Here is an 11,749-nt window from a genome sequence, read left to right as displayed (position 1 = left end):
TCTGTCATTTTCTGACTGTCTCTCCATTTGTCTCTGTCTCTCTCTCTGTATCTGTCTCTCTCTACTAGGTCTCTCTGACTCTCTTCCTGCCTCTGTCTTTCCATCTCTCTCTGTCTCTTTCCCTGTATCTCTGTCTGACACCCTCTCTGTTTCTCTCTATATCCCTTTGTTGTCCTGTTTCTGTCTCTGTTTCTGTCCCATTTTGTACATATCAAAAACGTATTTATTTACATTGAAACACTTCTCCCCACTGGACCATAAGCTTGGTGTGGTTAGGGAAGTTATCAACTGTGTCATATTCTCCCAAGTACTTATTCCCGTGTGCTACAAGTATGTACTCAATGAATACCACTGATGGATTGATTTCTGTCCCTCTCTACCTCTTCCTCTCCATCTGTCCATCCCTCCCTCCCTGTCTTGTGTCTCTTATCTCTCTATGACTCTTTCTGTCTCTCTTTGACTCACTTTGTCTCTTTCTGACTTGGTGCCACTCCCTCTCCACCTCCTGTTTCACCAGGTCTGCCTCTCTGGCTCTCTGAGGGGAATTAGCTCATCACATGGTAGAGTACTCACTTGGCCTGGGAGAGGTAGCAGGATTGTTGCCCACATTCTCCACGTGGATCCATTTCCCCCCATCTAGACCAAGACCATTATGGGCAGAGAACGTGTCTCCTAATTCTGCTTTGTTCGTTCATTCATTAGATCACATTTATTGAGCACTCACTGTGTGCAGAACACCGTACTAAGCGCTTGGAAAGTTCAATTCAGCAACAGAGACAATCCCTACCCATCAAGGGTCTCACAGGCCAGAAATGGTACTCTCCCAAGCACTAAGTGCTCAATAAATACCACTGATTAATTGATGGTTTGATTTATGTCTCTCCATCTTGCCCCCGTTCTCTGTCTCTCTCTTTACCTTTGTCTTTCTCTGACTCTCTCTCTGTCTCAGTGTGTATATCTGTCTCTCTCTGGTTCTTTTGCTTCCTAGGTTTTGCTACTAGAGGTCTCTTCTGATAGTGTGGCGTGAAGAGAATGGATGCCAGTGAGCTTGTCTATGGGACCGTCTTTCTATTACAGATTGCATTTGGGGTCTCGGGGAACGTGTTCCTCCTCCTGTTTTATACTCGAGTGATCTCCCCTAGACACCAGCTGAATCCCCCAGACCTGATCCTGGCCCACCTGGCCCTGGCAAACACCATGGCCCTTCTCAGCAGGGGGATCCCCGACATCCTGTCAGCTTGGGGGGTGAGGAATTTCCTGGACGACATTGGGTGCAAAATCCTCTTATACCTCTACCGAGTGGCCCGGGGTCTCGCCATCTGCACCACCTGCCTCCTGAGCCTCTTCCAGGCTGTCACCATCAGTCCCAGCACCTCCCAGTGGGCAGGAATCAAAACTCAATTACCCAAGTACATCCTCCCCTTCTGCCTCTTCTCCTGGATCTTCAATCTGCTGATTGACATGTTTGCACCGATACTCGTTACAGGCCCCCAGAACCACACCAGCATAAACAGAGTCATCCTCCTGAAATACTGCTCCTCCATAAGTGTCAGCGCAGTCACAAACGTGGTCAGTGCAGTGGTCCTCTCCCTCCGCGATCTGTTCTTCATAGGACACATGAGCGCGGCCAGCAGCTACATGGTGTTTGTCCTGCACAAACATCACCGGCAGGTCTGCCACCTCCACGGGCCCAGCCGCTCACCCAGGATGATGCCCGAGGTTCAAGCAGCCAAGAGAGTCATTGCCCTGGTCACCTTCTATGTCCTACTCTATGGACGAGATACAATCACCCTGAGTTTATTATTCAATATGAAGAAAATTTCCCCTCTCATTCTTAATAGCAACAACATTATGTCCTTCACTTTCTCAGCAGTCAGTCCATTTCTGATGATTCTTAGTGACAGGAGGGTGAGAGTGCTCTGGAAAAAGGATTCTCATATTCCCAACGGGGATCCCACTTAGGGTCTTGAGAAATGGTGCATGTCCAGTGGGGGATTCGGGTATTTGGGGAACGGGAGAATCGTGGATCTTGGCTGGAAAGGTTAGAGACACCCAGTTCTGCAAGTCTCATTTTTCTGGGTCCTGGAGACCTTCATATCCACTAAGCTGGCTACCATGTCTGTATGTGTTGGTGACACAGAAAGAGAATTTCCTGGGGTGCTGGGGCCCCAGTCTACGTTTCCCCATCTCCACCCATCAGACGACTCCTGTTAGTTCAGAGAGTCATTGGTTGGGGGAAGGGGAAGGCCCAGGACAGAGGAAGCAGCCAGTAGCAGAGGGGGAAAGTTCACGTCTGTCAGATCTGCCAGAATTCCCATGATGAATGTTATTGGTTATGAGGACTGGGCCGGGGAGTGCGAACACCTTATTTTAATGGTATTTGTTAAGCGCTTATTATGTTCCAGGCATCTACTGAGCACTGAAGTAGGTACAAGATAATCAAGTTGGACACAGTCTATTTCCCACATGGGGCTCACAGTCTTAATCCCCATTTCACTGGTGAGGTAACTGAGGCAACAGAGAAGTCGAGTGAACTGCCCAAGACTACACAATAGATCATTGGAGGAGCTGGGATTCGAACCCAATTCCTTCTGACTCCCAGGCTCATGCTCTATCCACTAGACCACACTGCATCTCTGTGCAAACTAATTAACTCTCTTCCCCTCTTCAAAGCCCTACTGAGAGCTCACTTCCTCCAAGATGCCTTCCCAGACTGAGTCCTCCCTTTCCCTCTGCTCCTTCACCCCACCCCATTCCCCCTTTTCCCACCCTCTGCTCTTCCCCCTTCCCCTCCCCACAGCACTTGTGCATATTTGTATACATTATTTATTACTCTATTTATTTTGTTAATGATGTATATATGATGCTATGATGCTATTTATCTTGATAATGTTGACACCAGGTTACTTGTTTTGTTTTGTTTTGTTGTCTGTCTCCCCCGTTTGGACTATGATACCATTGTTGGGCAGGGATTGTCTCTTTCTGTTGCCAAATTGTATATTCCATCGCTTAGTACAGTGCTCTGCACATAGTAAGCACTCAGTAAATATGATTGAATGAATGAATGAATAATCCCAGCTCTGCCACTTGCCTGCTGCATGACCTTGTGCAAGTCACTTCACTTCTCTGTGCCTCACTTACCTCATCTGTAAAATGGGGATTAAGACTGTGAGCCCCATGAGGGACAGGGACTGTGTAAAATCTGATTAGTTTGTATATACCCCAGCACACAGAAGACTGCAAGCCAGCACTTATCAAATACCATCATCATTATTACCTTGTCTTACTGATCTCCTACTACAATCCAACCCATACACTTCACTCTTGTAACACCAACCTACCTTGTGTACTTTGATCCCATCTTTTGTGGTGCTGTCCCCTTCCCCGTGTCCACCCTCTGGCCTGGATCTCCCTCCTGCTTCATATACAAAAGGCCACCTCCCTTCCTCCCTATCCTCAAAGCCCTCCTAAAATCACATTTCCTCCAAGAGGCCTTTCCCAACTAAGCTCTCATTTCTCACACTCCCCCTATTTTCTGTGTCACCTACGCTCCTGGATCTGTACCTTTAAGCATTTGATATTCACCCCACTCCCAGTCCCACATCACGTTTGCACATATTCTTTAACGCTGCCATCTACCCTACCTGAAATTTGTATCATTCCCTGTCGGGGTCGCACTGGAGAGTTTCCAGTACTCCAAACATTCATTCATTCAATCGTATTCATTGAGCACTTGCAATGTGCAGAGCATAGTAAGCTTGGAATGTGCAATTCGGGCAACAGATAGAGACAATCCCTGTCCAGCAACCAGCTCGCAGTCTAAACTGGGAACACAGACAACAAAACAAAACAGAACAAGCAGCCTGGCATCACTATCATCAAGATAAATAAAATCATAGATATACACACATCATTAACAAAATAAATAGAGCAATAAATAATATATGCACTAGTGCTTTGGGGAGGGAAAGAGGGAAGAGCAGAGGGAGGGAGTAAGAGGAAGGGGTAATGTTGCTGAATGTCTGTGTCCCCGTCTAGATTGTATGTTCCTTGCAGGCAAGGGTCGTTTCTACCAGTCTGTTGTATAATACCCTCCCAACCACATAATGCAGTGTTCATCACACAGTAGTGGCTTAATAAATATCACTGGTGATTAGATTGGCTGATTTAGTGCTTGGTCACTCCTCTCTTTTGGAAACATGGTACCCTTGGTTTCCCTATCATAGTTCTCTTCTCTTTCTCCTATCTCTCTCCCCACTAATTCTCACTGTCAGCCACTGACTCTCCTTCTTTCTCCCCCCTCATAACCACAGGTGATCCCTAAAACCTGTATACTGGGTTTCCTACACTTTCAGTGTACACTGGATTGGAGAATTCATCCATTCACGTGATTGGTGCTACCCTGCTATGCGGAAGATTCCCACATCCATATTACAAGCTCCAACCTCTCTCCAACCTCTGCTATGGGGGTTATGGCATGCTTCGGGCTTTGGTCTTTGATGTCGAGGGTACTGACAGCTGGACTGGCATATCTGTGCCTAAATGTGACTCTGGGAGTGAGAGTTTTAGACACACACTTGACACCCTGGCTTGGTTCCTGACAGACCTGGGCTGTGAGTGGGAGCCAGGTTGTCCTTAGAGCTACGGGATAGAGCACAGATACTGCCATGACTCTCCATGGGGATTCCCTGAGGGGTTCACTAGCAGCAGTTAATTGTGCAGAGAGATCTGGGCTCATCTTTGCCCAGATTAGTGAACAAAAGGAAAGAGACTCCAGGTATTTCCAGAAATGTCCCTGTCAGAGTGTCACAGTGGATTAGTACTCAGTGAGTCACTCATTCACATTCACACAGACACAGACACACACAAACACACAAAGCACTCCCTGAGGGAGGGAGACAGATGAGTAAAGTGGCTAATCAATGCTGCCTCTACCTTATTCTGTCAGAATTGAACTGACTCCAAGCTGCCCCCCAAGTTCAAGCACGGGAAACAGGTGAGTAGGATAAAGCCATAGATCTGTCACTTTCAAGGTTGGCCTCTGAATGGGGAAGATTCACTAGGAGAAGGGATTTGTGTGCCGGGCTCAGTGAATGGCGGAGGATTTTTTTAACAATGCAACAATGAGAGTGAAACAGGGAGTTGTGTCCAGGAGATATGGAGAGGGAGCTTGGAGTTGGGAGCAGATGGGAGTTTGGAGCTGGGAGCAGACTCACACAGTCCTTCCTATCGTACCAGAATCTCTAATCAGCTTTCCCAACACCAATGGGGCAATGTTAATAATAATAATAATAATAATGACAACTGTGGCACTTGTTAAGTACTTACTATGTGCCAGACACTGTTCTAAGCACTGGGGTAGTTACAAGATCGTCACTTTGTACACAGTTTCCGTCCTACATAGGGCTCACAGTCTTAATCCCCATTTTACAGATGAGGGAACTGAGGCACAGAGAAGTTAAGTGACTTGCTGATGATCACACAGCAGACAGGTGGTGGAGCTAGGATTAAGACCCAGGTCCTTCAGACATCAAGGGCCATGCTCTCTCCACTAGGATGGGAAGGCTACCTTTGCTTTGGATCCCAAACATTGCCAAGCTCAGTCCTCATTCCTAGGAGTCTCCCTGTCCATCCTGAGCCCTCCTCAATCTAACAATAATCATGGCTGCTTTGATCTTTGGAAGATTTCATAGGAATGTTATGAAAATTCCTATGGCAGATCTCTGATCACCAACAAAGTCCGATCTTCACACCACAGACGTCTGAGAGAGCTTCTGCCCAGTCTCCTACATGTGGCCCCTCAGACTCTGGATCCTGATAATCAAGAAACGAACTCATAAGCCCCATTCCTTTCTCCATGGGTGTCTCCTGTCTGGTTCTGTTATTTAATTGTGCTGATGGATCACCAGGAGAAGAGTTATGGGGGCAGGGAGTAGGCAGTGAAGGCCAAAGGGATTGGAATTGGCTGGTAAGTGGTTTAGGGTTTAGACCATGCTCTTCAGGTAGTTCTTTGGGAAGTTTTCCTCCCTGAGCTCACTGCTACAGGAAATAATCCTAAACTGAAATGAAGTCTACATGGGCATTTTGACTGAAAATATAGCATCCTATTCCCTGCAAATCTCCACTGGCCATGTCCAAAGCGTGGCCTGGGAGTCATTCAAAGTAGACTTGGGTGACCCCTCCTCCTTAATCTTACCTCCAGAAGCCTGCACATTGCAGCATCTGAAATGTGATTCAGTCAGGTGGCTCACGGGAGATTGCATTGTTTCCAAATGATGTCTCTAATAGGGATTATCATACTTATTAAGTGCATACAATAGGTCAAGCACTGTAGTGCTGGGATAGAAACAGTGTGGCTTAGTGGAAAGATCATGGACCTGGGGGGCGGGGGGGCAAAGATCTGGTTCTAATACCAGGTTCTGCACATGTCCACTGTGGGACCTACGTCATTTCACTGCTCCATGCCTCACTTGTCTCAACTGTAAAATGGGGTTTCAATGCCTGTTCTCCCTCCTATGTAGAGTGCCCCATGTGGGACAGGAATTTTATTCAGTCTGATTACGTTGTACCTCCTGCAACACTAAGAAGAGTACTTAACACGAAGTAAATGGGGGAAACAGTTGGCCTAGTAGAAAGAACACAAGCCAGGGAGTCAGAGGACCTGGGTTCTAACCTCAGCTCCACCACCTGTCTGATGTGTGACCTTGGGCAAGACACTTAACTTGTCTGGGCCTCATTTACCTCATCTGTAAAATGGGGAATACGATTTTGAACCTTATATGGGACACAAACTCTGTCCAACCCAATTTACCTGTTATTTACCCCAGCATTCAATACAGTGCCTGGCACATAGAAAGCACTTAACAAATACCATTTAAAAAACCTAAACAAAAATACATGATAATCAAACCAAACAGTCTCTGCCCCATATGGGACTCACAGTCCAAGTAGAAGAGAGAACTGGTATTTAATCTCCAATTTACAGGTGAGGAAACTGAAGCACAGGGAAGTTGATCGACTAACCTCAGGGTACACAGGTGGCAAGTGGTGGAACCAGGATGACCTCTGACTCCCAAGTAGAATATTTAAGAAACAGTAAGACTGCGAATGTTTTGCTCTTTATTTTGACCTACTCATTATTTTGAAAGCCTCTCTTTTTTTGCTCTCCCTTTGCCTCCCTTTCTTTCCCTTACCCGTCTTTCAATCGGATTCTATTCCTCTCCTTTTCATGATTTTCCTCTCTCTCTTACTCTCCTCCCTCTTTCTCTCTTTGCTTCTCATTCTCTCCTTCCCCTTTCTCTCTTTGACTCGCTATACTTCTTTCTTTCTTTTCCCAGCTCTTTCCCATATATCTTCCTTCCCAAACCCTGTCCTCACTGAGACTTTCCCATTCCTGTTGTCAACACCACAATCCTTCTTGTCTCACAACCCGGTAACCCTGGCATTATCTGTGACTCATGACTCTCAATCAACTCACATATATAATTTGCCACGAAATCCTGTCACTTTTATCTTCATAGCATCTCTGGAATCTGTTCCTTCCCCTCCACCCACACTATCAGGTTGATCCAAGCACTTATCATATCATGCTTCAACTACTGCTTCGACCTCCAACTTGACTTCCCTGTCCCTACTTTTCCCCTCTCTAGTCCATATTTCACATGGCTGCCCAGATCATTTCCTTAAAAAAAGTCAGCCCATGTCTCCCCACTCCTTAAAAACTTTCAATACCTACCCATTCACCTCTTCAAGAAACAGAAACTTCTTACCTTAATCAGCTCTTAACTACCTTACTTGCTGATCTCTTCTTATTACTATCACTGTTTCAAGTACTTTTTGAGTACCTACTCTGAGTCAAGCACTGTTCTAGTCACTGGGAGAGAAATAAATGAATCTAGTTGGACATAATCAGGGTTTCACATGGGGCTCAAAGTCTGAGTAGTCATAATCCAACAAATACACTTCACTCCTCTAACACTGACTCTATTTCCAACTCCTCTTTTGCAATGCAAACTCCTTGCCCATTTCCTCCCTCTGGCCTGGAACATCCTCTCCTTTCCCATCTCACAGACCACCACTCTCCCTAGCTTCAGAGCCATCCTAAAATCACACCTCCCCCTAGAGGCCTTCCCCTACTAAGACTTCATTTCCCTTATTCACTCTGTCTTCTACATCCTCTATGCCTTTAACCCTAGACTCCCTAGACACTTGAGATTCACATTACCTTCATCCTGACTGCACTTATGTACATATATTTATACCGTGTCATTTGCCCTAGCTATAATTTATTTCACTGTCTTTCTTCCCCACTAAACTGAAAGCTTCTTGTGGGCAAGAGTTCAACTCATATGGATTGTACTCTCCCAATAGCATAGTACAGTGTCTTACGCACAAGAAGTCCTCAATAAATACCACTGACTGAGAGATTAATTTCCCACTCTCATTCTCCATCCTTCTCTTTCTTTTTCTCTTTCATTTCTTATTCTCTTCCTACTCGTTTTCCCTTTCTTTGTTTCATTTCTTAGTTTCTGTCCCTCTCTCTTACTCTTAGGCCTCTTTGTCCACGTATCACCTTTTCCTCTCCTCCTTCCTACTCTCTCCTCCCTTTTTCTTGCTCACTCTATTCATCTTGCTCTGGCCCCTGTTCTCTTTTCCTCTCCCTTTATCTCCCTCTCCCTATCTCTGTCATTCCCTCTTTCCCTCCCTCTCTCTCACACACTTGATCTATTGTTTGTCTTCCCCTTTCTCTTTCACTCTCTCCTACCTTTAGGAGGACTCCTCTGCTTCAGACTGAGAACCCTTATGAATGGACGTCCGTGACATTTCCTTTGGGACTGTGCTGCTGTTACAGACCAGCATTGGGTGCTAGTAAATGTCTTCCTCCTCCTGTTTTATACCCACATGATCTCCTTCAGTCACAAGATCAGCTCCTCAGACTTGATCTACACTCACTTGGCCCTGGCCAACACCATCATTTTTTTCACTTATGGAATCTCAGAATTTCTGCATGGGGAGGAAGAAATTTCTTGGATGGGATAGGATGTAAAATTATCTTATATATTTACCGGGTGTCCCGGGATCTTGTCATCTGCATCACTTGCTTCTTGAGCGTCTTCCAGGCCATCACCATCAGACCCAGCACCTTCCAGTGGTCATGGGTCAAAGCTAAATTACCCAAGTGTGTTGACCACTCCTTGGTCTTTTTCTGGCTGCTCAATTTGCTGATCGACGTTAATACACTGATGTATGCGACCGGCCCCCAGAACAGCACCACCGTTCGCATTACATAGGATCTTAATTATTGTTCAATAATCATTATTTATATGGAAGTTGTCTTGGTAAATGCTATTTTCCTTTCTGGCCGTGATCTTATATTTGTAGCGATCATGAGCGTGGCCAGCGGCTACATGGTCATTGCTCTGCACAGGCACCACCGGCAGGTCCGACACCTCCACGGGCCCGGCTACTCCCCCAGACAGTTGCCCGAGGTCCGAGCGGCCAAGAGGGTCATCATCCTGGTCACCCTCTATTTCCTCCTTTACGGCCGCCAGTCCATCATGTTGAGTGTTTTACTCAACATGAAAGAAAAGTCTCCTCTGCTGGTGAAAGCCCACCAGCTTTTGGCATTCACCTTCTCATCTGTCTGTCCATTCCTGGTGATTTACAGCGACAGGAGGGTGCGAATACTCTGTAAAAGGGACTCTCCCGTGCACAAAGTGTATCTTTTGTAGAATCCCTTAGAAGCCACCTGTCCTCTCTCTGTGATCTTCTGGGCTGGAAGTGACCAGATTTCCTGATTTGGGTCGACCCATACAGAGGCAGGGAACGGACAGGAGTCATTTCAAGGACTGACAGAGACAGCAGCTGTAGAGGGAGTTGTAGCTTTCACATAAAAGGTGGAATCTGCCCTCCCCACCTCCCTTTAACCACTAGACTGGAAGGTCAAGTTCTGGAGAAGCCATGCAAAAGTGGGAATGGCTGCCACTGCTCTGATGTTATCAGTCAGATTTCCCTGGATGCACACTTCTGCCTTTCAATGCCGAATCTGGTTGTCCCGATTAGGTCCTGTCCATGAGATCCATCTAATCACCTTTAGATATTGTTCCCTCACTAACTCTTAAATTTCTCTGTCCAACTTCACTCTCCTCACCTGCTCTCTGTCCCACACATCCACTCCCTGAAAGTTCACTCATTCAATCATATTTACTGAGCACTTACTGTGTGCAGAGCACTGTACTAAGAACTTGGGAGAGTACAATACAACAGTAAACAGACACATTCCCTGCCCACAATGAGCTCAGCATCTAGAGGGGCGAGCTAGACATCAGTAGAAATAAATTAATTACAGATATATACATAAGCTGCAGGGCTGGAAGGGGGTTAGGACAAAGGGAGAAAATCAGGGCAATGCAGAAGGGAGTGGAAGAAGAGGAAAGGGAATCTGTCCTGTTCCCTCTCAGAGACCTACGATCTGTTAACCTGCCTTGTTTCGATGCCCAACTTGATGCTCTCCATTACTCTCTCCCCTTTCAAAGCCTTATTGAAGGCACGTCTTGTCCAAGAGGCTTTCCCAAATTAAGCCCTCTTTCACTTTTCTTCCACTAGACTTCTGCAATGTCCTGACTTGTTCTCTTTATTCACACCTTCTCCCAGCCTCATAGCACTTATGTACGTATCTGTAATTTTATTGATTTATATTCATGTTCATCTCCCCCTCTAGAATTTAAACTCATTATGGACAGGGAATGTGTCTATTATATTGTGATATTGTAATAATGTTGGGATTTGTTAAGCGCTTACTATGTGCAGAGCACTGTTCTAAGCGCTGGGGTAGATACAGGGGAATCAGGTTGCCCCACGTGAGGCTCACAGTTAATCCCCATTTTACAGATGAGGTAACTGAGGCACAGAGAAGTTAAGTGACTTGCCCACAGTCACACAGCTGACAAGAGGCAGAGCCGGGAGTCGAACCCATGACCTCTGACTCCAAAGCCCAGGCTCTTTCCACTGAGCCACGTTGCACTTTCCCAAGCGCTTAGTACGGTGATCTACCGTAAGCGCTCAACAAATACGATTGATTGATTGTTTTCTGCACTGAACTAAACTCCCTTGCTCCATTTTTCCTCCACTGATTTTGTACTGTAAGAATATACTTTGACAAAGGAAAGGTGATGTATATCAGTCCGTTAACAGAACTCGGGAAAGCCAGGTTTACTTAAGAATGTAAGGCAGAATGCCAGGAGTGCAGATAAATATGTAAGGCAGAAGACCAGGAGTAAGATGAAAAGCTAGGTTTGTGAAATATTGAGCAAGAACCCATTACACACCCTGACTAAAACCGATTGAGACCAGGAGATGGGGGACCCCTCCGGAGAGCAATGGACTCCAGGTTACCCAAGAAACCAATCATAGAAGGACTCAGATGGAGAAAGAGAACCCACAGCAGAAAGAATACTGGACCTGAGGGTAGGTGTAACGAAGTGAATATATTGTATTGGTCAATATGACTCTTCATTTGATGCTGTATCTGATAGAGATCACCCATAGGATCACGACTGATGTGATATTCCTCCCTCATATGTTGGCAATGAAATGGATTCTGAGCATCTCCTCATTGTAGCCTTGTGGTATCCTGTTTGTCACTTGTGAACGCTGTCTCTGTGGATGTACAGCATCGACACTCTGGGGACAATATCTCCGGAGGTTAATATGTTCCACCAACCCACAGCCCTCTGTCACAACCATAATA

The 11,749-nt window shown here is 45.9% G+C and overlaps 1 protein-coding gene and 2 pseudogenes across 1 annotated transcript; all 3 read left to right on the top strand.

Annotated features, from left to right (window-relative positions):
• The first annotated feature begins 1,032 nt into the window (after window positions 1-1,032).
• Window positions 1,033-1,962, top strand: ORNANAV1R3081 (vomeronasal 1 receptor ornAnaV1R3081). Its single transcript, NM_001253473.2, has one exon. The coding sequence runs from the start codon at window positions 1,033-1,035 to the stop codon at window positions 1,960-1,962; it is 930 nt and encodes a 309-aa protein (NP_001240402.2).
• On the top strand, window positions 1,437-1,962 carry ORNANAV1R-PS3578 (vomeronasal 1 receptor ornAnaV1R-ps3578 pseudogene; annotated as a pseudogene).
• ORNANAV1R-PS3730 (vomeronasal 1 receptor ornAnaV1R-ps3730 pseudogene) lies at window positions 8,743-9,242 on the top strand (annotated as a pseudogene).

This window comes from Ornithorhynchus anatinus, unplaced genomic scaffold (genome assembly GCF_004115215.2).
Source record: "Ornithorhynchus anatinus isolate Pmale09 unplaced genomic scaffold, mOrnAna1.pri.v4 scaffold_625_arrow_ctg1, whole genome shotgun sequence".
NCBI lineage: Eukaryota > Metazoa > Chordata > Mammalia > Monotremata > Ornithorhynchidae > Ornithorhynchus > Ornithorhynchus anatinus.
The sequence above is the reverse complement of the archived record's forward strand: the minus strand, read 5'-3'. Positions and strand labels throughout refer to the sequence as shown.